Here is a 24,018-nt window from a genome sequence, read left to right on the forward strand (position 1 = left end):
TTTATCGGTTATCAACCGGTATAGTCATATTTATTTCTAGAACAACAGCGACGTTGTCCGTTTCACAATTTTGCGCAATTGTTTCCTGTTGCATCCGATAAGTTCTTTTTCTTTTTATGCTGCCAATGCTGCTTATAAAAGATATAATATATTTCAGTTCTGACCAAATGTTCCCAGTTGCAAGATTTATTTTTTTGGAATTTTATATAATGTACATTTAAACTGAATTATGTACAAATTCATCATTTCGTCACATCATGTAAGTACCCTGACGTATTTACAGTAAGTAGGCATAAGTATGACGGTTGCAGGAGATTACGAGTACAGATATTCCGTACGACGTTAGCGATATTTATCAGTATCTGAGTCATCGATAAATGGTGTCCATTATTATTAAAGTAGGAAACTAACATTATATTACATAAAATAATTTTCTTTTAAATAATTTAAAATACCAATTGATTTATTATATAATATAACACAATATTTCAATAAAATTAGACACCAAGAGATACGTATCGCGCGTTAACGAGGTACAGAATACTGTTTAGGAAGAAATCAAGTCAGGTAGACATTCTATTTCGGATGGGTTTTTGATTTTGGCGAGACTTTTGCCCTCTCCTTGGAGCATTGCGCGCGACTGTAAGCGCGCAAGGTGTTGTATACTTTGTTGTTCAGTTTGACATCAAAACCACCCGTGTCTCCCGTGTCGATTCCCGGTGGACATTTTAACAGTCGGCAAGCATTAATCCTGGAAGACATTAAGATGTCGTGCTTCGTAACAATCTGAGAATCTTTTCCCATCTTCTTGTAACCGCAGCGTGGTATCGAGGCGTACTCTTTCTCTATGCTCTGAAAAAAACAATTAGCGTATCTTAATAAGTGAATGCCTATTATATGTTGATACATTGTTGTTAATGATATAAACAAGTCCTTAATCCATGCGGTATCTATATATATAAAAGATATCTTATGAGTGACACGTATCATTGCGCAGCACTTACGACAAAACGATCGAAGTCTCTGTTGCTGTCGTCCACGTTAGAATCCACGTTATCTTCATCCTTAGGATCATACAAAGAGCTACGGTAATTGCTATATGAGATGCTCACTGAAAAAAAGGAGGAATAACTTTAGACAATCGCATAACTTTAGACAAGGGATTGACGTATCTCTTGTCACCTTTCGAGTCGCGATTGAACTTCTCTTCTGTACGCTTCAACATCGTGTCGTACTCGCGATTAAATTGAGTTTGTAACAAATTTGCTATGACCTCGTCGTCGCCAGTGTCACTTGCATCGTACGTTTCTCCCACTGTTTTGTCCGCTTGAATTGCGTTGTCCTCGTCAAAATATTTCTTCAGCTCCCTGGCAATACATAAAGCGAGACTTTAAATAATGGAGAAATTATACATGACAAAATAACTGTTTCAATTTCATGTTTTGACCACCAACTTGAAATGTTAAATGTTTCAAATGATAATTCTCACGACATAACGAAGGTCATCCCTCGCGCATATTTCATTAGGAAATACTAAGTTTTCACGGTACACTATTCAAGTTTAGCACAAGTTGAATGGAAAGCTGAGAATTTTGTGAGGTCTACTTACGGAGGAGCGTCCGATAAAGATAACTGGACTCTCGTCGCAGCAAGCAATATTTACCTCTCCTGCATGCTCGCGGCCAATTGTTCCGTCGTGATATCTAGTAGATTGACAGGACTCTCAAGGGGTTGTATTTTCGCCCACACTTTCGGGGTTGCCATTGCTGTGATCGACCGGAACGAGGTGAATTTGTACAGGCACGAATAACGACGCGTCGCCCGCACAGAAGTTGGACGAGATAAATATGAGATAAATAAAAGAGTTCCAAGATACTCCCCCCCCCCTTGTTTAAAACACCTTTCTTCTTCTTACGCGTGCCAGAGAATGTGACCCGGACAGGAACGTTCCTGCCTCGGTCCCCCCCGAGACACGTCGCGCGGATAAAACAGCATTACTTTCCTAACTTCTTTGGGGATTTGAATCTCGGCTTATATGTATAATCGCGAAATACATATCGACAACTCGTAAAGACAGTCAGCTCTGGATAAACGTCCGCAATTATCAAATATGGGCTGATAAGGACTGCAGAAGGATGCGTATTTGTCGACCATCGATAACATCAGTGCTACTTAAAATTCTCCGAATTTCTAAAAATCGTCTTGACAATTTGGAACCACATTTTAAAAATAAAAATGCATCTCTATATTAATTTTACATCTATTAAAAATGTATTTCTATTTCTTCAAATTGCTATAATTGGTGTAATATATTGAATATTAATAAAACAATATTATTACTCGTATACTCAAAGATGAATAAATATACCCAAGTCTAATTATTATTAATTTATTCCAGTAGATCTAGTACATACACAAACGGTTTTTTTTTCTTCTTAATAATATTCCATTCACTCCATCCGCTTTTCCTCACAAATCGCCTTTCAAATTTCATAGCTAAATTCTAAAATGATCTTGAAAATTTAGATATGCCAAAAGCAGTGATTTGGCGAGTTTGTTATAAAAACGGAAAATTAAATTAGTTCTGGTTTTTGAAACGGGATAGAAAAGACTGATCGATACGCGATACCACTTACTTAAGATCGTCGGAATCTTGTTGCGATTGCATTAAGTCCACTTTACAGTAATGCATGGGGCACACGGATGTCTCACACAATTTACAAAAGTCTGATATACGTGAATTGTAATTACCGCGGATGGTTCTTTTTTATAAATACGATCATATGTACAGAGATATATCACCGATGTCATACGTGCATACATAGAGTAAAAGACAGCTCCTATATGTTTTCGAATGCCAAAATGCAATATCCCTTAATCTTAATACAATGATACAAAAGAAAGAAGATGCGCTCTCTCTCTCAGTAGGAGTCTCATTAGGAGAAAAACTGGCTTATTCTTTCTTAAGTAATGAAAAAAAAATACATTAAAAATTAAGAGAAAGTAAAAGAATCTACCTTAGGCGACCCTCATTTTTCCTTTCTTGTCATCAAAAGCTTACGCGAGAAATTTCTTCAATATACTAACGATTAAATCAGAAACGAGGAAGTTATTAGGGAGGAAATCCGCATTATATCGGAATTCTACAACCCATGCATTACAAAAGTGCATCATGCAGTAAGAGTTTCTCAGCTACATTATCCGAATGTCAGTCTTGATGCGTAAAGTGATTGCCGTTGTTCACCGTGGCGAACGTATTCAATTCGAAATGAACCGCAGGCCTTAAAGTATCGTGGATGTTCTAAAAGTTTACCGCTCGCGCGTAACCTATTGTCGCAAATTTCGTGAATAAATTACAAGTGACAGATTATTTGAATCGGAGCACCTTAAGTGACGACATGGAGAAATTTGACATTATAAACTAAAAAGGTCTTAAATAGACTTAAGTAAATAATGTACTTGTTTTACTGCGTGCAATACATTAAGAGCTAAAAGGATGTAAATCAAATCCTTAAAAAAAAAAAAACTTAAGAAAATAATCCTATGTGTCGTTTCCTATCGAAGAACGCATGTATAAATACAGAGAATGTGAAATCTTGAATCTAGATGCCGAATGTACACGTAATAAATACAGAAGTAATGTAATTCGATTTGTAAAATATTACGTTTTCATCTGGAAATCTCTTCCATATCCTTTTTCTAGAAAAATTCAGCTAAAAACTGTAATTTACGAAAAATAATGTTACAGCGCAAACGATTCTCGTGAGACAGTTCAATTTGCGCTACTTTGAGTTCTTGTTTGAGCCACTGTGTTCCAACACTTAACATTCAGGCTGTAAAAAAAAACAATATCCCGTTACACTAAGACTGTATCAAAGATTATAATAGAATGATTAACGATACTATTACAGACTGTGATTATTACCTTTTCTCTATCATTATTGTTTTAACACGAACCTGTAAAACCTTGCGGTGGTTGTCCCGGAACTGAGTATTGTGGTCTAAAATTCCCGAAATTAACAGCGCCCGCGAAACTAGCTGGCAATTGTCCTCCGGAGAAACCGGCCGGGAACTGCTGTGCCAATAACGCAGCCTGTCCAGTCTGAGAACTTGTACCACCGGGTGCCGTGGCTGCTAGACGACTCAATATTGACCTCTCCGACATCTGGAGTCTCTGAGCGACTGGTGGGATGCGGGCAAGAGTTGCTGGCAATCGACTCACGTCTGATTTCATATCAGACAACAACTCTTCCAATTGATTTAACACCTATAAAACAGAATACATACACATTTAGATCCGACGTCCTCGCGTCGATGATTGAGGAATTTTTTACATATAAATGATATATGGATTTAATTGAATCAACCTTATGTAACACCGCATTCGCCGGTTTATTTCCAGCAAGACTCTCCTTGCTAAGATGCTGATGGGATTCGGCAAGACATTCAACCTCGGCGAATCGCGCATTAAGACTCATGGCAGGATGATTGGGATCCTGGGTGAGATTCAAGTAGGCAGCCCGTCTTAACTGTTCTTCAATCACCAAAGCTTGTTCCAAGAGCTTAAAACGTCTTGCCAAGAATTTATTCTTTATCTCCAAAAAGTTGCCTTTTCCCATATCCATCTTGAATGGTTCGTTGATAATTGCAAAACTGTAATAAGCATGGATAATTTAGTGTCAGTAGAAAGAAAAAGTTTGTGAATCATGATCATTAGCTTCACATTATGACCTTGAAATTGCAACTAGAGCTTTTATTCTGTAATCTCGAGTTACAGGGGTAAATATCTTGCACCTAAACACACCGATATTTGCTGTAGTAAGAGATATTAAGCACTTGTGTGTGCAGTTCCAAGGTAATAATGTTACTATCAAGAACTAGTTGATAAAGAAAGCTTCCACTACCGAATATCATTTTGGATGTCTTGCCAGCGTCCATAACCATGCGTGACAATACCAGCCAAGAGCCAATAATCGTGTCTGCGATGCCAAATATCATATTCGCGGCCCGGTACTGCAGCCTTTTCTTCATTCAGCCAAAGCGTATGCAACTCCGTGAAACCACCATCGGCTATGTTAAACATGAATTTGCGTTTTGGCTTCATCACTTCGGGATCAGAGTCCTTGACATCCTTTTCTTTGTTATCCTTTTCCTAGAATTAAAAAGCGGTGTAAATTAAGCTGACAAAACGCATTCTTGTATAATTTTATAGGAGTACGTACGTCTCGCTTCTCCGCTTCTTCTTCGTCATCTTTAACGATAACAACATCTTCTTCTGGTTCAGCTTTCTTATTCTCGCTATTCTCCACTTTATCATCATGCTTCGCTACAGCTTTCTCGTCCTTTATATCGGATTTGTCCTTCTCCTTGTCTACGGTCTCCATTTCAACGTCTTTCTCTTCCTTTTTAGAGTCCTCCTTCTCCTTGTCTTTCTCGGAACTCACTTCCTCATCCTCTTTAGAACTCTTTGGATCTTCCTTTGAATCTTTCGCATCGCCAGTCTAAGACAATTATTTAATGGTATGTTTATGAGAAATGATACTTAAAAATTCGCATTTTTGTGTTAAATAAATGAATACTTTTATAATAGAACTATTCAATACCAACCTCTTTATCCTTTGATTCATCCTTAATTTCTTTAACTTCAGATGAATCAGAATTCGCTTTATTAGTCTCGTTGTTCGTAGAGGTAGAAGTCGGAGTTGGTGTGGCAGCAGGACTAGGGCTAGGAGCATTTGAAGTAGCTGGGGTAGCACTAGTGCTACTAGTGCCAGTCGCTGCATCTCCAACTCCCTCTCCAACCTTGACGGGTTCTACTGGTTTGCGTATCATTTCCGGCATTGAATAATAGCCGTTGATGTGTTCAAATTCCTGTACCTGTGATACCATGCGTATTTTGTATTTTTTTCAACTATTTTTTGTCGTTTATAACATCAGAATATTCGAAATAAAGAGATAGTAACTCAACATATATTTTAATGTAACCATTACCTTCTTCCTAATCAAGGACATGACGCCGATTCTAGTTAATACATGCTGTCGACTAAGACCTTCTCTTGGGACACCATCCGCAAATGTTTCCGCATTATCAGCGCCTGGTTCGCAGAGGTGTCGCATGAAGAGGGAAACGTAGGCTTTGAAATTCTTTTCGGACTTGCCACGCAGATCGCGCACCAACCTAAATAGTTAAATAAAAGAAACGTGTAAATACATAATATAAAAAAGCAGCGATATATATCGTAATAATAATTTTGTGAGATGACTTACCATTGAGAGTTGAAAGCGTCTTGAGGTGGCATTCCATAACGCATAATTGCGTTGAGGAATGCTTTCCGTTGTCTGGCATTAAAACCTAGTACCTGTAAAAATGTAAGTATGCAAAAGTATTTAATAGATACATACAATTCTTGTTTTGAATAAAAATTATTTTGCTGTAGTACTTCACTGGATTTTAATTATTTTCGAGTTTAATATTTGAAAATTTACACAAATAAAATGTATGTACGTATTACATAAATACCAACCTCAATATTTCCATTTACTCTGGCAAGTAGAGGTGGCAGAGGTCTATCTTTTTCATCACGTCTCTCCAGTCTTCGTCTGCTTCTGCGAGACAACAAATCCCCGTCACCTTTTTCATCGAAATCATCGTCCTCCTTGTCATCGTCACTGGGCGCGCTAAAATCGCTATTATAATCCGACAGATTCTCCTGCCACGGCTGATCATCTCTTGCGCCTTGGTCGCCGGTTACACCTCCATCCGTGTAATTAACTTGTTTTCGTACTCGTTTGCCTATGATTAATTAAATATGCATGAAAATACGTGTATGATCTAGTATATTAATAGAATTTCGAACATAATACTTTAACATGTGAACAAACCTTTTCCAAGTGTTCTAGCGATATCTTCCTGTTGTTGCTCGTAATGATGTCTAAGCAATTTGATCCAATACGCCGGATCTGTATTTTCCGCTTCTTGTTTAATTATCTCTGTATCTGCTTCTTCCTCTGTTTCACCTTCCTTTGTTACGTATGAAGCAACCTTGAAGGAACTTAAGTACTCGTTAGCCCAGTTTTCCTTCTGCTCAATACCCTCCTTACTTCGGTCCAATAATTCGGCGACAGCTTTGTCGTCGTAATGTATAGCTTCGTCTTCCTTGCCCTCTTCTTCCTTGAACAATTCCTCCGTACCTGAAAATAAATTTCCCGCATTAAATTTATCGTAATTATACCAAGATAAATAATTGTTAGAAAAAAATTATTTAGCAGTAATAAATTTCAATAAATAGACTGTTTCACTAATAGCTCATTGATTAATAGCATTAATCTATAAAACTTACCAAAACGTAAAATATCATCAAGCTCTTGTTTACTGAAGTTGGCGCCCTTGCCACCCATGCCTGGTCGCACAACCAAATGAGTGAGCATCATTTTACGCTTAGCTACTTGCGTTACTCTTTCTTCCACAGAATTACGGGTGACGAATCGGTAGATCATAACTTTGTTGGCCTGACCTATCCTATGAGCTCTGCTGAACGCTTGAATGTCGTTGTGTGGATTCCAATCGGAATCGTAAATAATCACAGTATCTGCCGTTGCTAAGTTAATACCTAAACCACCAGCACGCGTAGAAAGCAAAAAGACGAATTGTTGTGCACCTGTAAATAAATTTTTAGTTAAAAAAATAGAACATCTTTTTCTTTTCTGTATTTTATTATAATTACACATGATAGAATCAAGAATAAAAATATAGTTTATTTTTTACATTTAGTCTCGTTTATTCTCGTTTACATTTCAAAATAGGAAGAACATATAATCTTACTAAATAAAAATAATCAATATATGTCTATGGTTTAATCTTAAAAACACTTACCAGGAGCGTTAAATCTATCGATAGCTTCTTGACGCTGCGCACCCGTTATATTGCCGTCTATTCTTTCATATTTGTATCCCTCACCCTCCAAATAATCTTCGAGGATATCTAACATCTTGGTCATTTGAGAAAATATGAGAACTCGATGTCCGTCGTCTCGCAGTTTCTTGAGCATTTTACTCAACAGAACCAATTTTCCTGCTGCTTTAATTAAAGCTGATGTCTCATAACTTCCGTTTGGTCCAGTCGGTGCTTCTTGCGACGCGGCGGGGAACAAGTACGGGTGATTGCAGCATTTCTTGAGATCCATCATTATATTTAACAACGACACTTGCTGACCACCTCCTTTCGGATTGAGAGCTTCGAAGTTCCTCGTTAATATGTATTTGTAATATTTCTTCTGCATTGGCGATAATTCGACACGTACAATAAATTCAGACTTGCTAGGCATGTTCTGCAAAGAAATATGTTCGTTATAACACCAATGCGCTGATTAAAAAGCACAATTATATTTGAAGACATAAATATAAATCTTCTAATTACCAACCTTCAATACATCAGCTTTTAATCTCCTCAACATATGCGGACCAAGCATTTCGTGCAGCTTCTTAACTTGCTCTTCCTTTGAAATATCCGCAAATTCGTTTTGGAACGCTGCCAGATCGTTGAATTTGTCGCGACATAAGAAATTCAACAAGTGGAACAGTTCCTCCAAATTATTTTGTAATGGAGTACCAGTTAGCAAAAGTTTGTATGCAATATTGTAAGAAGCTAGTAATCTAAAGAATTTCGATTGATTAGACTTCAATCTGTGAGCTTCGTCTACGACTAAAACGGCCCAATCAATAGAGCCTAAACATGCCGAATCTATCGAGATAAGTTCATAACTTGTAAGTAAGACATTAAACTTAATCGAGGATGATCGGATTTTAGAGGCGCGTCCGCTACGCACGGCACCTTCTTCGAATGACAATTCGTTTTCACGAATCACAATACGGCTATCTTTGTCACCTGAATAAAAACAGAATATTTTACATTAATATATATTTTTTGAATGTATATTGAAAATTTTCATTAAAAAAGAAGCTGATACTAACCCACATAAGTAACACAATAAAAGTCAGGTGCCCAAGTCTCGAATTCACGTTCCCAATTGATGATGGTAGACAAGGGAACGGAGACCAAAAAGGGCCCTTTGCAATGGCCTTCTTTGTACAAAGAATATAAGAATGTTATAGTCTGAATGGTCTTTCCCAGACCCATCTCGTCGGCTAAAATCGTATCTATGCCTTGGCCCCATGAGTATCTCAACCAATTTAAACCCTATAAATTAAAAGATTGTAGAAATGTAATGTGAATGTATAAATCTGAATGTAGAAAATAGAATTTTAACATACTCGAAACTTACCTCTAACTGATAATGATGCAATTGCATTCCGGTCTGATCCAAATATTCCGGCTGTCTCTCATATTTCTTTTTGAGATCCGTCGTAGGTTTATCCGGCGGCGGCGTGTATCGTTTCGGAGTCCTCTCCTCGTCGTCAATCAACTCGCGTGTTTTCGATTTCTTGCCTTTACCTGAATTGCATTTAATTTCTTTTACAAGAGGCACAAGGTACCTTGAGTAAATAACGAAACTGAATCGAACATCTCTCTCACCTTTTTTCCCTTTACGCGACGTACTAACATCACAACAGTTCGCGGCTCTGAGATCTAAGTAATATTCTATAGCCTGTTTCAAACCAGGGATATCCTCGTGTTCGTCTTCCCATGTCGCTTGATCGTAACCGAGTTCTCTCCACTTCACAAGATACGTGGCCCTGCCATCTCTTTGCAATCGATGATTAATCACCCTGTGAACCACCAGCCACTCTGGACGCACACCATAACGATAGAAACGTTCCTCCAAATTATAATTGTCTCTGTTGGTGGCACCGTCTTGCTCTTTCAAACGTTTCACACGAGAATCGCTTTCATCCAATGGTTCCTCCAACTTTGGTGGTTCATCCATATCATACTTACGATAATAATTCCTGTAATCACACGAAAATCATATACAATGTACAATACATATATACATATAAAACTATGCGAGTAATATTATTGCTGAAAAGATTTCTACCTGTACATAAGAGGATGAAAAACGTCAAGTTGCAGTTCTGTTATCCAATCGCAATGCCAGTAAGACATATCTGCCCACTTAACAAAGAATTCACGCATTTTCCTTTGCTTAGGTGCAGCCTTGCTTGTGGAAGGTTCCTCCGATGGAGTATCTGAGCACTCTTTCCATCTCCAGGTTAATATCTTTGCCACTAAAAAAGAAATTTTATTTCTAAGACAAACTACATATTTACGTGCATTCTTAGATGTTGTCTCTGTTTAATACCACACGATAAACAAATCCAGACAATATAAAATTACTGGATATCGTATTGATGACATACCTCTTCCTCTTAATGGTGGGCAAGAGCATCTAGGACACTTCCAATCGCCATCAGGAATCTCCGATAGAGGAGGATTTAGACAATGCGTGTGATACGCGCTTGTGCAACTGTCGCAGCACAGTAATTCTCCGCCATCCTTGCACACTCTACAGAATTCCATATGTTCATCGTCATCTTCCGCTGCGCCTAACAATACAAATATAATTATAGTTATCGCTCGCTGAACGATAAGCAGAGACTCGTTTTAGAGAGGAATAAGGAGAATCAGGTTGGTCTGGGAAGATATATGGGTACCTGCAATACCTTCTCCTTCGCAATGAGCACAACTCCATTTTCCTTCGGGTGTTTCCTCCATTTCGGGCTCTAAGCATACTAAATGGTATGCTCTGGGACATGTGTCGCACAATATAATCTCGCCGCCTTGTTGACATACTTCACAGTAATCCTGGTGGTCAGTCTATAGAAAGTAAACAAAAAAAAATTGGAAAATAATTATTCCATTTTGATCGAGGTAGAACAATTTACATGATGATGAAAGGTATACCAATGAAATTGAGATATGATAATTAATATATCTTGAGCATATTTAAAGCATGTTGCATAAAATGATTATGCAGCTTTAAACATTGTAGAAAGAAGAAACTTTTATAATTATTTTAAGGCAGAGTCAGACAACTTAGCATATGCGTTCTTAAAGTTCTCAAAATATCCACTTTTATGTACGTAATATTTTTACCGCCAACCCTTGTATTTTGCACGTGTCAGAAACGCGTTATGTTCTTTCTTAATTAAATCTAAAAATTTAGCCCATTTATTATTATCAACCAATTGCCAACAAGTCCTATGTTGAAAAGATTTACATATATTCAAATGGGAACTATAAAAAGGATTGTAGCTGTGATATTAACAAGCATAATGATTAGACATGCGTCGACTAGCAAATTATAAATAAATTTCCAAGCTTTTAGTATGAGAATAATTATGTGACAGTCCATGATCGCAAGCACGTTTAAAACAACAATGAACGCATAAGCAGATGCTGCTTAACTCTACCTGGAGACCTTCCTCTCCATCCGGGAACTTGGAAGTTGTTTTTGTCTTCTTCTTTTTCTTGGTTTTGTTGCCGATTTTGGTTTTCGCCTTTCTGCGAACCGGCGGCTCAGCTGGTGGTTCTACCCCACTCTCTTCTACGTTGCCTTTGTTACCCTCAGCACCAGGAGTTTCCTCCGCGTCAGCCAACATTTGCTCGAACTCCATATCTGAGTCCGCCGCAGAACCAGCAGCACTACCTTCCGCTTCCTCGTCCTAAATAATTTAATTTAGTCGATTTAAATAAAAGTCGAGTCTGTGCAAAAATTGATTCAAATGGGGAAAAACGTTGCACATACCGAACTGCCTCTTTTACGTTTTCCAAGCTTAATTTTAAGCGTTGGTACTTTCGACGCCTTTTTCCCTTTCTTCGCTCTTGAACCTCGCGATTTTCTCTTTCTGTCACTGTCCTCATCGTCTTCCTCCTCGTCTTCGGCTTCTTGTATAGCACCACTTCGATTTGTTCTAGCATTTCTACTGTCATCATCTACATTCGTGGATGAAACATCCGCGTCTGGCTGCGTATGTGGATTTAATTCGGAGAAATCGCGCCACTTGGCTGCCACCAACATCATAAGTTTTGACATTGGAACCTAATAATTTAAAAACAGAAATTATTTAAGAAAATTAATCAATAAACTATCGTATTACGTCATAACCGATATAAATTCACATGAAAATGTACATACTTTTGGATTTTCTTTCGCCAAAAGCGGTCTGACGTGTTGTTGGAATAGCTTGTACGTCGTTAAGTTCTGGAAATCAGCGTCGGAATAATCAATTTGTACGTCTGTTAAGCCAAATGTATTGCACACTTCTTCAATCGTGGGCATGCCTGTCGTAGGTTCCTGGCTCTGAGTGGTTGGTGTATTATGGCTGGAGGATTTTCTAGACGACGATTTTCTGCTCTTTCTGTTGACCGCGTAGTCGCTATCCTCGCCAGCCGCGTCACCCGCTTCACCGCCACCACCGCCGAAATCACTCTCCTGAAATTTTACGTAAAATGTTAAGTCGCACAAACGTATAGTGAATTATACAACTGAATTATACAAAGGCACCGATATAGTTTGCGTAACGAGCAAAGATATGCTATGCAGAGGCGTTTTCTTACATCCCCAGAATCAGATTTTTTCTTTTTCTTCTTTTTCTTCCCCTTTTTATCTTCGCTACGTGCTTTCCGCTTCTTTCCCTTCTTCTTCTTTCGCTCTTCTGGCTCGTAATCGTCATCTTCTTCCTACAAAGAATAATTCATATTTGAAGACCAAGAATAATTCATATTTGAACTTTTGAAGACCAAGTAGTAAAATATTCCAGATCACTATCGAGATATTGTCACAAAAATAAGAGATGGCAATATAGACAACACTCGTGAATATGAATTATAAGCAATGTTATCAAACAATGCTATGGAATATGTAACTTACTAGTCTTTGAGATTCCTCCGCATCAGATGACCCATCTACTTGCTGGCCAACAGTCGATATCTGCCCTCCAGTCTCTTCCATGTCATCCTCTCCTAAAAATGACATGTTTACTTTTAAACTTGTCATTGCAAAATATCTCTTCATCTTAATAACTAATATCGCTATTTTGTATCGTAGCTGTACAAACATCTTGTAAAGATAAAAGGAGTCCGTTAACTTGGTTTCTCTTCTAAGAACAGCAATAAAAATGGAATTGCGTAATAACTTCAATTTTTATTTTTCTAATTTCATTAATTTTGCAAAATTTCCTTCTCACGAACACAATTCTTCTTTATACATCCTATACTTTCTATACCTTACAAATAACGATCCAAACTCTTCGGCCTATCCGTAAAGCTTATCAGTTAATCAAATAACAATCTAAGAAACGAATTGAACAATACCGAGGTGAAACTCGATTAAATTCGACTCGACTTGTACTCCAATTTATCACCAAAAGGATCGTCGACTCGCGAAGGCACGCGACAACGGCCGGCCGAATCAATCGCGCTTCGCGACGCGGTGTGCGCGGCGTATCCTTTAATAATGTATACACGGCGAGCGCGGGCGACAGAATCACGGAAAGGTATATCTCGACTTCTCGACGCGAAGGTGAGAGCGAGAGGCGAACGGCGTGATCCACGATCGGCAGCGGTCAGCGGCGACGGCGACGGCGGCACCGGAAAGGGCTCACTTTCCTCGCGAGCGCGAAGGACGAATTCCGAACTTAATCAACGTTCCGCGAGTGCCTCATCGCGATTGTACATCCGCCATTTTCTTTAATAGGGCCATACGTACGCTACGTACATTTGACATACGAGCGCGCGTACGCCGAGCGCGCGCGCGCGCTCACGCACACACGCGACACGTGCGCACGTGTATGCGTGCGCGCGCGCGCGAACGTATATGCATTTACGCCACGCGCGATTTGCGCGCGCGGGCGCGCGCACGAATTTTTCACCGGCGTGTACAAGTTACAATTCCGCCGAAGGACGTGTGGGATCTAGGATCGCGAAATCCGTTCACTCGCGGGCGCGAGCCTATGTCCGCTTCCGTCGGCCGTCGGCGGGTCGCGGTGGCGGAGGTTGGCGGAGGTTAGACGCCGGCTCTGGGTCGCGCGCGGGTGTGCGTGTCCACCTGCGTGCCCCGCATACACGACGCACACAACGACGCCGCTTTATGCATGTACACGAAACGCGGATCCATAACTCGGGCTTTTCTTTTTTCCTTCTTTCGCGCGGACGCGCGTTGTAACATGGCGCAAATGCAATTATGCCTACACGTCGATCGGGGACGGGGGATCCGTTCACCGCGGCCGCGACCGGGGAGAGACGTCGAACTCTCTTCTTCCACGCGAACGACGCCGTCCCCTCTCCCCCTCCCCCCGCTCCCGCTCCCGCCGTCGAACCTTGTTTCTCTCGCGAGGATTACGGAGATTGGACGGAGATAGGCGCGAAAGAGTCGGCCGTCGGCCGTCGGTCATTACCGCGAGGTAACACGGGCCGCCCGTGCAACCATGTTAGATTTGCAAATCGACGACCATGGCTGCGTTCGATTTTTTTGCAACTCCCAATGTTCCGTGACTCATCTATGAATATTATAATTACGATTGCACAAGCGCGCCCGCGCGCGCACGACGACGAGCGGCTCGCCGACGCGCGATTAAAGCGTGGAAATCGAGCCACGGGCCGAAAGAAAGGCAGACCGAGATAAACGTTCGACCGGGGCTAAAGATGTAATTTAAGGTGCCGTATTGTTATGCCGTTTTTCTATTTCGAAGAACTTTCCGAACCGGTGCACCCTAGTGCAATAAGTTTTAAAATGAGACAAATATATTTTGTTTCACTCTTACACATTACGTGAGAAGTCTTCGAAAAAGAACGGAGTAATTAAGAGATGCGTCCTCCTCCCTCCCACCCTTCTTTCCACCCAGCAAAATTGCACGTCCTATTCTTTCTTCGACGAAAGAGGAATGCGCTGACGAAAGTAAACACGAGAGCGATTTGATCGACGTAAGTACACAGAGAGAAAGAGACGGAACGCGAACCATGTGCACGCTCTCCTCTCGATGTCACTTTTCCCACCGTTCGTAGAGGGTAACCTAACTCTACTTCTGCCTGACAACGCGTACCCTGTGCTATGTAATCCACGGAGTAGGTTGAAGGCACCTATTTCTCCTCGCCCGAGAACTTAAAAATAAAAAAAAAGAAACTGACAAGCGCGCGACAGAAAGACTTCTGACCGTTTCTATCAACGCAGGTTAATTTTAATCTCGATTTCAATTTAATGGTTTAATCTTAACTTTAATCCAATGGTTTTTAACTTACCTCTTATCTTCTAATTCTTAGAATTACAAGATAAAAAGCAAGGCAAGGTGATCTACCGGCGCTGGTCGCCGAGCGCGTTCAACAGTCGGCGAAGGTTAGGAAACGCTCCCCCGGGAAACCGGCGGCGGAGGCGGCGTGGCGTCGCCGTAGTAGTAGTCTTCGGCAGCGGCAACACGAACTGACACGAACCGCCGCGATTCGCGATTGACACGGCAGCCATTGATGGATCAAAAAGCGCGCGTCCCGCGTTGCAATGCACACCAATGCACACCGGATAACTCGGGCGATTGCCCCGGTGCCGCGGTGCCCTTGTCTCTTTCTCTCTCTGCCTCTCTCTCTCTCTCTCTTTCTCCTTCATTCTCGCTTCGTACTCGCTCTTTCTCTCGCGCACTCACCTGCGTAATTCTCGTCCACCTCCTCGTCCGACGCCATTCTCCAGCGGGTCCGCTTCTCGGCGCCGAGGACGATGACAGCGAGAACACAAGCACGACAATCACGGAATCACGATCACGACACAACGGCGACGACGAGAGGACGCCTCGCGCGCGGTGCTCGCGTTCCCGCGACGGCGACCAGCGACGCGCTTGTCCTCCTCCTCCTCCTACTCCTCCTCCGTCTGGTCTCCCTTCACTTCACCTGTTTCTCACGATCGCGCGGAAACGCCGCGGAAGTTCGACATCAACAACCGTCGCGGCGACGACGCTCTCTCGCTCCGTGCTCCGTGCGGCCTGGCCTCTCGTCGGACGTCGTGTGCCGTCAACTGCCGTCGCTCTCGTGTGTGGCTCGTGGTCCGCTCGGTATATACCCTCGCGCACTCGTACATACACGTATGTGTACGACTACACAACGACGAACGCTACCTCGCCGCCGCTACGCTACCGTTTCGCCACCGTCGCGCGATTCGTCCTTTCCCCTCGTCCCGCTGCCGGTCCCCACGTCCCGCCGTTCACCACTCGACGATGCGCGAGTCGCGCGAAGGCGCGAAGCTTCTCCTCCTTTCTCCTTCTTCTCCCCTTCCTTCCCCACGCGACGAGGAACCTCCGAGGAACTCGTGAATTCGCACGCGAGCGTCCTTCCTCCACAAAGCACGGTTTCCTACTGTCCTTTCCCCCCCCCCGCTCCCTACTCCTTTTTCTCTTCTGTTCGTGTTGCCTGCACTTTTTGCACTCGGAATCTTCGCTCTCTCTTTCTCCAACGCCCAATTGTATGTGTTTATCTCGTTTCAAGGTGTAGGAATTTCTGGGAATTTCAAGCAACGCGAACAAATCTACGTTGGCAGCATCGTCCGTTTCGCAGCGCTAACCTAACCTCCAAAGCCCCGAGCGCGACTGTGGCATCCCCGACCGACAGAGGACGCGACCGAGCGTTTCGTCAGCATTCGGCGCATTGCATTCACGAGGACCTTTCGCCGAGGGTTACGGACAAATTTTCGTAAAATGGTAAACAAGTCGGATTACTAACTAAACCGGCGCCTCCCGGTGACTCGATTCTACGGCCGGGACGCCGTGCCCGCGTCGTTCGACGGTCGTGCGCGATTTCACGATCCCGTTCGCGTGAACCGGTGTTTTTGCCGTCGACGTGAAGGTTATCTCTTCCCCGCGAGCTCCCGGTCGCACGATTACGAGATGTTGCACGATCGTCGAAACGACTCGCGAAATTTCCTTTGCTCGCAAAAACGCATCAACTCCATTCATGGTTATTTAACGAATCATATCAACGGTGAGACGTATGTCCTGCGACGCACGTTTCCCCCGTGAAATTTATCCTTCAGTATGATTATCGAGTAACGTTAACGGAAGTAAAAGATTCGCGTGTGCTCGATTGTCAATAAAATTGCACGGATGACGATCGTCGGTCCAAAGCGAGGATTGTAAATGATGTTGCAACAGTTGCAGAACGTCGCATCATGCAGAGCGAACTTGAAAGGAGCCGCGAGATTGGTGAGATCCACGAGGAGCCTGAGAGATGGCTCGAGGGACCGCGTGCTGTCGCCTACGCTTCCACCGACGTCGGCGGAGCTGCACGATACACAAATGCAGTCGGTAAGTTCCTTGCCACGAAGAGATAAGTAACGCCCAATGATAAGCAACGATGCTTTTGCAGTTTCGAATGTATTCAAATCCGGCACGGCGGCCGAGCTTTCTCTCTCAGTTTGTCGAGAATATCAAGCAGGAGATGCAGAAGAACAAGGAGATGAAAGAGTCGTTGAAAAAGTTCAGAGAGGAAGCTCAGAAACTGGAGCAATCAGAGGCGTTGCAGACGGCGCGACAAAAGTTCCAAGCTGTCGAATCCGAGGCCAGTAAAAGTTCGGAAGTGATTAAAGAAAAACTGGACACGATTAAAGGAAAGGTATACGTATATGTACAATGTCAATTTGTACGGTGATAGTGTAAAGCATGTATGATTAATACAATTATCTGTTTAAAAGGTGCAAGAAGTTATCGAGGAGGCGAGTAAGAGTGAATTAGGCAAACGCGCCGGCCAGTTAGGCGAAGAGATCACGAAATCGGCCAAAGGTGCGGCAGAGACGATCACGGAAAAGAGCCAAGCACTCGGTAAGACGGGTGCATTTCAAACGATATCGCACACCGCAGAGGCCGTAAGGAATGAACTTGACCAACATGGAATTCTAGGTAGATAGATTTGGCTGAATAGACAAGAGAGTTGAAAGCAGGTTAAATTTCATTATTGCTTGATGCAGGCAAAGTTTACGTTGCCCCTAAAAAGCTAAGAAAGAGGAACGAAGTGCCAATAGAGCCTAAAGAAATTATGCCTGATCAGAAAACGACAGGCGTGGAAGTGCACAGGGACTACATGTTTTCCAATGCTTGGCAAAATTTTAAGGTACCTATCGCACAATGTCTCGTAGATTTTACGCAAATGCGTAAGCGGTATTCAATGGACATTAATAAATTCCTTCATTTAACGTATCGGATGTTTTTTTAAAGGACAATAATCCGTACGTGAATAAGGTAATGGACTGGAAGATGAAATACGACGAGTCAGATAATGCCGTACTACGCGCTTCCAGATTGCTTACGGATAAGGTTTCGGACATTATAGGCGGGTTGTTTCAAAAAACCGAGCTGTCGGAGACGCTTACAGAGATCTGTAACCTGGACCCCACTTTTAGTAAAATACAATTCTTGAAGGACTGCGAGACCGACTTTATCCCGAACATCCTTGAGGCGATGGTCAGAGGCGACCTCGAGATTCTGAAGGACTGGTGTCACGAGGGACCTTACAACATAATTGCGCAACCGCACAAGGAAGTGAAGAAGTTAGGCCATTATTCGGATAGTAAAATTCTAGGTATGTACATATAATTCGTTAATTTATACGCGATGCTGTATACTCGAAATCGTAAAAGGTAAAGAAAGAAATATCGATTGCAGATATCGACAATGTGGATCTGGTGATGGGTAAGGTGATGGAACAGGGACCAGTTTTAATAATTAGCTTTCAATCTCAGCAAATCATGTGCGTGAGAAACTCGAAGCACGAGGTGATCGAGGGAGATCCCCAGAAAGTGATGCGGGTCAATTACGTCTGGGTACTGTGTCGCGATCGAACGGAACTCAATCCCAAGGCCGCGTGGCGTTTGCTCGATCTTAGTGCCACCAGTTCGGAGCAGCTGGTATAGTGTGTGAACGAACGGAAACAAATTGAACTACTCGAACGTTTACGCGATCAAGTGGAGTCGTCGCGCAGTGGTGTCATCCGTGTACATTGTCGTTATCATTCACACTAAGAATAAGTAACCGAACGTGACGAGGATTTCCTTAACGATCGTGTTAAACGATCACCGATCTAGCGTACATAGTGCACAGAGTATTTCCTGTAAATCGGAATGTTTATGTATGTATACAAAATTTTAGCAACTCAGTATCTGTAAATTTTTATTGTACGTGATGTAAGTACATACACGTTGCTAAGTTATCACTTACAAAATAATATATTTATAAATGCATCGAAATCAATTGTCCGATACATGATTTGCGATTACGTATAGCTTGCTATTATTTAAAAAGTAGGTCATAAAATAATAATTCTTTTATCGTGCGCATAACCGAAGTATCGAGTAATATTTGATTGTATTTATCGATTATTGTTATACACTTTTCGTTTAACAAAATTTTCATGCTATCTTATATAGAATTTTGAAACAGAACGTTGAATAATAGAAATTATATTGCAGATTGTTAAAATTAACATATTAATTTTCGTACGATATTTATATTGTCGATTATATAACAAGAACGAGCCAATTTTTGCATTGACAGTAAACGGAGAAGAAAGAAGGTTGTGTTCTATTGACGAGACGATTATAGAATCGTAGTTTTTAAATGCTAAAATCAATAGCGTAAAGAATAATTACAGATATTAAATATTTCCAAAACTAAAAGTATTCTCATTATATTCAAAATATATTTTAATTATGTGTACCACGAGAGCCGATGCATATATCTAATATGTTGGAATTGGTTGGAAGTATATTCAGATACATTTATATATATATATGAATGTACATATGTATACATGCACAAGCTGATATTAACGAATAATTATAGTGTACAATTGATTAAATTATAAAGAGAACTGTTGATTATTTTTTAAAGACTATATTATACGAGTTTTAAGCTTAGATCGGTTTGGATCGAAACGGAATAAAATGATGAATAAGCAAACGGTTATAGTATTATTTTTCTATTCAAGATAAAAACCATTATATCGTATATAGGCAAGCGAAATACTAGTATTATTATTAAAGATGATAAAAATCTAAGCTACCTTTTTTATTCTTCCATAACATTATACTGTGTTGTAATCTTTATATAAATGTACAGGACGAGTTATAATATTACACAATTTTGAAGCAAAATATTCTGATCAACGTGTCACGTTCATGTTTGCTTCGACCTGAGTTTACTCGCAAACGCAGGACTCTGCGGATCGGTCAGCTGTTTCGTCGCTTTAGCAATTATCGGCGCTTTGTACGCCGGCATCGGTCTGGCTTTTACTTCCGTTAGCTTGCGCAGCTTTGCCTTCATCTCTTTCTCGGATTCGAGCCTCTTCTTTTCTGCTTCCTGACGCTTTGCCTCCTCCTCCATTTCCTTGCGCCTCATCTTCTCGTCAAACTCGGATCGTTCTCTCGCCCGCTTATCAGTGTTCAATTTCGGCGGATAAGCTTTTAACGGTGCTTTCTGTGCGTTATCAACAGTGCAAACGGAGTTCTTCGACTTTGGAATATGCTCTTTCTTCACCTTGGATTCAACATTCGGCTCTTTGTTTTCCTGATCTTCCGCCTGTTCGCTTACCGTACTCTTCTCCCTCGCTAAAAGATGCTCTTTCGATCTACCGCGGACCATTACGGGTTTGAAGACCGGTGCCGGATTCGCACGGAACACACGTGCCCGCTTATCCTCTTCGAGCATCTGTTTCACCAACTGCTCCTTTCTTTCAAATACTTTCCTGTCCCGATCATCAAAGCTGAATGGACACGGTAAGATGGATTTTTTTGTATTCTGTGGCTGCTGCTGTTTGCCCACAGGCGTCGGTGGCTTTGAGAAATTTGGCACTGGTCTGGCATGGAATTCTGTCTTCGTCTTGTTGGCCTCTTGCAAACTTTTCAGCCGTTGTTCCTTCTTCATCTGCAGATCCTTGTTGCGCGCCTCGAAGCTGAACGGCATGATGCGCGTCGCGTTCTTCACGACACCGGTGTCTTTTGGAACACCAAAGAACGTTATCTCCTCACGTTCCACAGTGATACCCGAGGGATCAGTTACCACCTTCGTGACCATGTTCTTCGGACCGAATGAAACTTTATCGCGATGTGGCTGCGGACTTTTGGGTTTATGCACGTTTGTGGCACAAGCTTTCTCATTGGATTGTGTAGAATTACGCACGGCTGCCGTAGACTTCTTTGCGACGGTTTTTGTTACCATTCGTGATTTTCGCAATACGCTAGGCGGTATTGGATTAGCCTTTATTTGATGTTTCTTCATCTCCTCAATTTCCAATTCCTCGCGCTCTTCTCGGCTCAGCACGGTAACAGGACGCGTTCTGGTTTTCGACATGAGCGCCGGCGAAATCGGTATCGTCGTTTTCAGACGGTTCTGCGTCAGCTTTGACATATTAACCGACATACTCACGTTCGGCTTACTGCTTCTGGTGCGGAAACGTTCGGGAGTCTCGGTTTGGAAGCGCGACACCGCCTCCGCTAGACTGATGTATTTCCTGTTAGCTGGCACGCAGCGTTTCGGCTTCGTCTTCAAGCTTCGTCTATAATGCTGCCAGATAATAATCATTTGGCTATCCAAAGGCGGTGTTCGAATACCATTCTCGATCGCAGCGTCCACATCGTCTTGACTGTCCTCTTCCTTGGCTTCCTTATTGTCGTCCGTTAATTCTTCTGATTCATTCTTAATTCTTAATTCTTGCAACTCTTCGTCATTTTCATTGCATTCCTTATCGTCTGTCCCGTTAAATTTCTCATTATCTTCTTTGTGCTCTTCGTTATTTTTCTCATTACATTCCTCATCGTCTTCCTCGTTTTGTTTTTCTTTCTTAAGTTTGGTGTCATCTACTAGATCGTTTGGTCTCTTGGAAGCATCGTCCTCAGTGTGATTTTCATCTTGCTTCAACAGGGCATGACTAACCGACATTTCCTTCGTACTTGCAGATGTGTCGTTGATTTGCGTGCAGATACTTTTGTTAACTTTCGTGGATTTTCTCAGGGAATCTTGGCCAGATGGAACGTATTTATTCGTTACGCTGCGACAGCCGACCGATCTGGACGATTTAACGAGTTTAGACTTATTCGGCGTTTTGAAAGTATTCGACTCGTGGGTGGTTTTGTTCAGTGCTTCTCGAATTTTAGGTGGTTTCTTACAGAGCTCCAATTTCCTCATCGCATCACTCAGCACTTGGTCGTAAGTGGTCTCTCCTATTACCTCCTTATTATTACGATTTTTCGGAGAGATCACTTTGATAGGAGTACTCTTTATAATATCCAAGTCTGCCTGTGCCTTTGTGCTAGCGCACGTAACGTCCAACTGAGACATGGGCTGAGCGTTCTTTGTATTGTCGGAAGAATCGCAGAGATCCTCCATACGTTCGTGTACCATATGCTTTTTATCGAAGAAATCATGAATTCGTGCCGGACTGGTAGTCTCGTTAAAATCTACCCACTGTGGTGCGTGTAGGTCACAAAAATCTGTCATGATGTCAATCTGCAAGATGTATAGCGTGCACGAAATATATACTGCTTCAAGTCATAAAGAGAAAAACGATCGCTGTGATATGTCAAAATGCCATCCAACAGTAGCTCATAATAATCTGCAACATAAAAATTTGAAATCTTTAATATCCCAGAAACGTATCTAGCATTGAGAGACTAACAATCTACAGTTAAACATGTAATTTATATACTTTCAATTCTAAATTATAATCATCTTTGTAGTTTAATTATTCCCGAGCTACGATGACTGATATGGCACGTCAACAAGTAAACACAAATGGAATGTATTATTGTTAGTGAAGCACAATTATACGTATCAAAGCACAAGAACTGGATAACCGTTTCGAAATACGTGTTTCAATCTTAACGATTATATATGTGAAGTTTTAAATCTCTTTACCAATTTAAGAAGCACAATACCAATCCTTGCAGTTACAAAAATAAGTGACATCGAATGCTACTTCTTTATCAGATAAGACAAATGCTTTGAAGCGTCACATTGACCGTAGCCTAAGGCTGCGTTCGGAAACGTCACCCGGGTATAACTCGCTGAGATAGAAAGAAAAGGAAGTATACTCGTGTACACTCGGGTGACGTTTCCCAACGCAGCCCAACAGATATTGTTTCGACTCAAGCTTCAGTGCTGAATCTGAGAAACTCCCGATATGAGAGAGTCTGAAATCTTATGCAACGCGACATGATTTATTTGTTTCTATAAATTATAGAAATGATATTGTTTTAACAGAGAAATATTTATCGATATCCGCAGCTATAAATAGCTTTCTGTATTATCACCGTCAGATTCAACACCGTCGTTGCGGGATCAAAATAAAGGCCGGTGAGACGTACTTACGTGTAGCTACCACGTTGTATTTACGTTTGTTATTCACGTGTCTCTCGTCACACAAACTGCTCGTCGACGACTCGTGTGCTCCACAAGTTCGTTCTCCCAGCAATCTCCCGTATCTTCGACGGCTTCAGCTCGCGAGCTCGACACTCGATTGATGAGATATCCTCGAAGGCGGGACAGAGCGAAATGTCAGCAAACGTTCCGCGAGCCAACGATGGAAACGCGTACGTTGCACGCGTTCAAGTTCGAATCGCTCGGTGCCTCGTCCGGATTGGTCGCCTTGTTGCTAGCCGAAGTTTCACGCATGCGCATCAAACGCGACGTGTAACTAGAGTAAAAAAAAAACTATCTTTGAATACACTAGCCTTTCTCCGACCGCTTTTCTGCACATTTCAGTATTGAATAATTTTTGTTTTCTTCGCTGTGCCGAGATTTTCGCGGCCGCAATATTTCGCACTGGCGGCGTGGTGTTGCTCGTTATCGCAATGCGCATGCGCGACAAACCCGCCACATCGTAGATCATCACGATTGGCTGTTGAATTGGCACGCGTTTTCATGAAGGCAAACCTTAAATCCGAAAAATTCCTACGTCGATACGTGCCTGGGTGACGAATTCCCGCCAAAACGGACTTTCAAAATCTTTAATTTTCATAGATTCGTTTTAATCAATTAGCAGCAGTAAATCATTGTATATAACAATTATAAAAATAAATTAATTGCACCAGAATCGTG

The 24,018-nt window shown here is 41.7% G+C and overlaps 4 protein-coding genes across 8 annotated transcripts; 1 reads left to right on the forward strand and 3 right to left on the reverse strand.

Moving 5' to 3' along the window:
- Nucleotides 1-170: 170 nt before the first annotated feature.
- On the reverse strand, nucleotides 171-2,031 carry LOC139816364 (serine/threonine-protein kinase RIO3). Its single transcript, XM_071783865.1, has 4 exons — nucleotides 1,664-2,031; nucleotides 1,183-1,367; nucleotides 1,005-1,111; nucleotides 171-852 (listed from the first exon to the last, which is right to left on the reverse strand). Exons 1-4 carry the CDS (start codon nucleotides 1,762-1,764, stop codon nucleotides 577-579), a joined length of 669 nt encoding a protein of 222 aa, XP_071639966.1. The 5' UTR covers nucleotides 1,765-2,031; the 3' UTR covers nucleotides 171-576.
- Nucleotides 2,032-2,373: 342 nt separating this feature from the next.
- Nucleotides 2,374-16,265, reverse strand: Mi-2 (chromodomain-helicase-DNA-binding protein Mi-2 homolog). 4 transcript variants are annotated; one of them, XM_071783762.1, is made up of 25 exons: nucleotides 15,592-16,265; nucleotides 12,831-12,922; nucleotides 12,518-12,640; nucleotides 12,096-12,392; nucleotides 11,706-11,999; nucleotides 11,371-11,622; nucleotides 10,612-10,774; nucleotides 10,318-10,503; nucleotides 9,996-10,185; nucleotides 9,533-9,906; nucleotides 9,282-9,445; nucleotides 8,971-9,196; nucleotides 8,421-8,884; nucleotides 7,874-8,327; nucleotides 7,341-7,658; nucleotides 6,883-7,191; nucleotides 6,525-6,793; nucleotides 6,268-6,359; nucleotides 5,992-6,178; nucleotides 5,608-5,877; nucleotides 5,223-5,501; nucleotides 4,905-5,152; nucleotides 4,368-4,653; nucleotides 3,958-4,267; nucleotides 2,374-3,833 (listed from the first exon to the last, which is right to left on the reverse strand). In XM_071783762.1, exons 1-25 carry the CDS (start codon nucleotides 15,626-15,628, stop codon nucleotides 3,829-3,831), a joined length of 5,889 nt encoding a protein of 1,962 aa, XP_071639863.1. In that variant the 5' UTR covers nucleotides 15,629-16,265; the 3' UTR covers nucleotides 2,374-3,828. The 4 variants fall into 4 exon arrangements, with proteins under 4 accessions (XP_071639863.1, XP_071639862.1, XP_071639864.1 ...); XM_071783761.1 differs by having other exon boundaries at nucleotides 9,282-9,451; XM_071783763.1 differs by having other exon boundaries at nucleotides 9,282-9,451; nucleotides 10,621-10,774; nucleotides 15,592-16,264.
- LOC139816344 (mitochondrial import inner membrane translocase subunit TIM44) lies at nucleotides 15,975-19,884 on the forward strand. Its single transcript, XM_071783811.1, has 8 exons — nucleotides 15,975-15,993; nucleotides 16,424-16,635; nucleotides 17,086-17,238; nucleotides 17,300-17,545; nucleotides 17,625-17,829; nucleotides 17,898-18,040; nucleotides 18,145-18,508; nucleotides 18,592-19,884. The coding sequence occupies exons 2-8, from the start codon at nucleotides 16,633-16,635 to the stop codon at nucleotides 18,837-18,839; spliced, it is 1,362 nt and encodes a 453-aa protein (XP_071639912.1). The 5' UTR covers nucleotides 15,975-15,993; nucleotides 16,424-16,632; the 3' UTR covers nucleotides 18,840-19,884.
- LOC139816338 (targeting protein for Xklp2 homolog) lies at nucleotides 19,687-23,971 on the reverse strand. Of its 2 annotated transcripts, none has more exons than XM_071783798.1 (2): nucleotides 23,290-23,971; nucleotides 19,687-22,534 (listed from the first exon to the last, which is right to left on the reverse strand). In XM_071783798.1, the coding sequence occupies exon 2, from the start codon at nucleotides 22,417-22,419 to the stop codon at nucleotides 20,101-20,103; it is 2,319 nt and encodes a 772-aa protein (XP_071639899.1). In that variant the 5' UTR covers nucleotides 22,420-22,534; nucleotides 23,290-23,971; the 3' UTR covers nucleotides 19,687-20,100. The 2 variants fall into 2 exon arrangements, with proteins under 2 accessions (XP_071639899.1, XP_071639900.1); XM_071783799.1 differs by having other exon boundaries at nucleotides 23,286-23,971.
- Between the last annotated feature and the right edge of the window lie 47 nt (nucleotides 23,972-24,018).

The sequence above is a fragment of the Temnothorax longispinosus genome, chromosome 7 (assembly GCF_030848805.1).
Source record: "Temnothorax longispinosus isolate EJ_2023e chromosome 7, Tlon_JGU_v1, whole genome shotgun sequence".
NCBI lineage: Eukaryota > Metazoa > Arthropoda > Insecta > Hymenoptera > Formicidae > Temnothorax > Temnothorax longispinosus.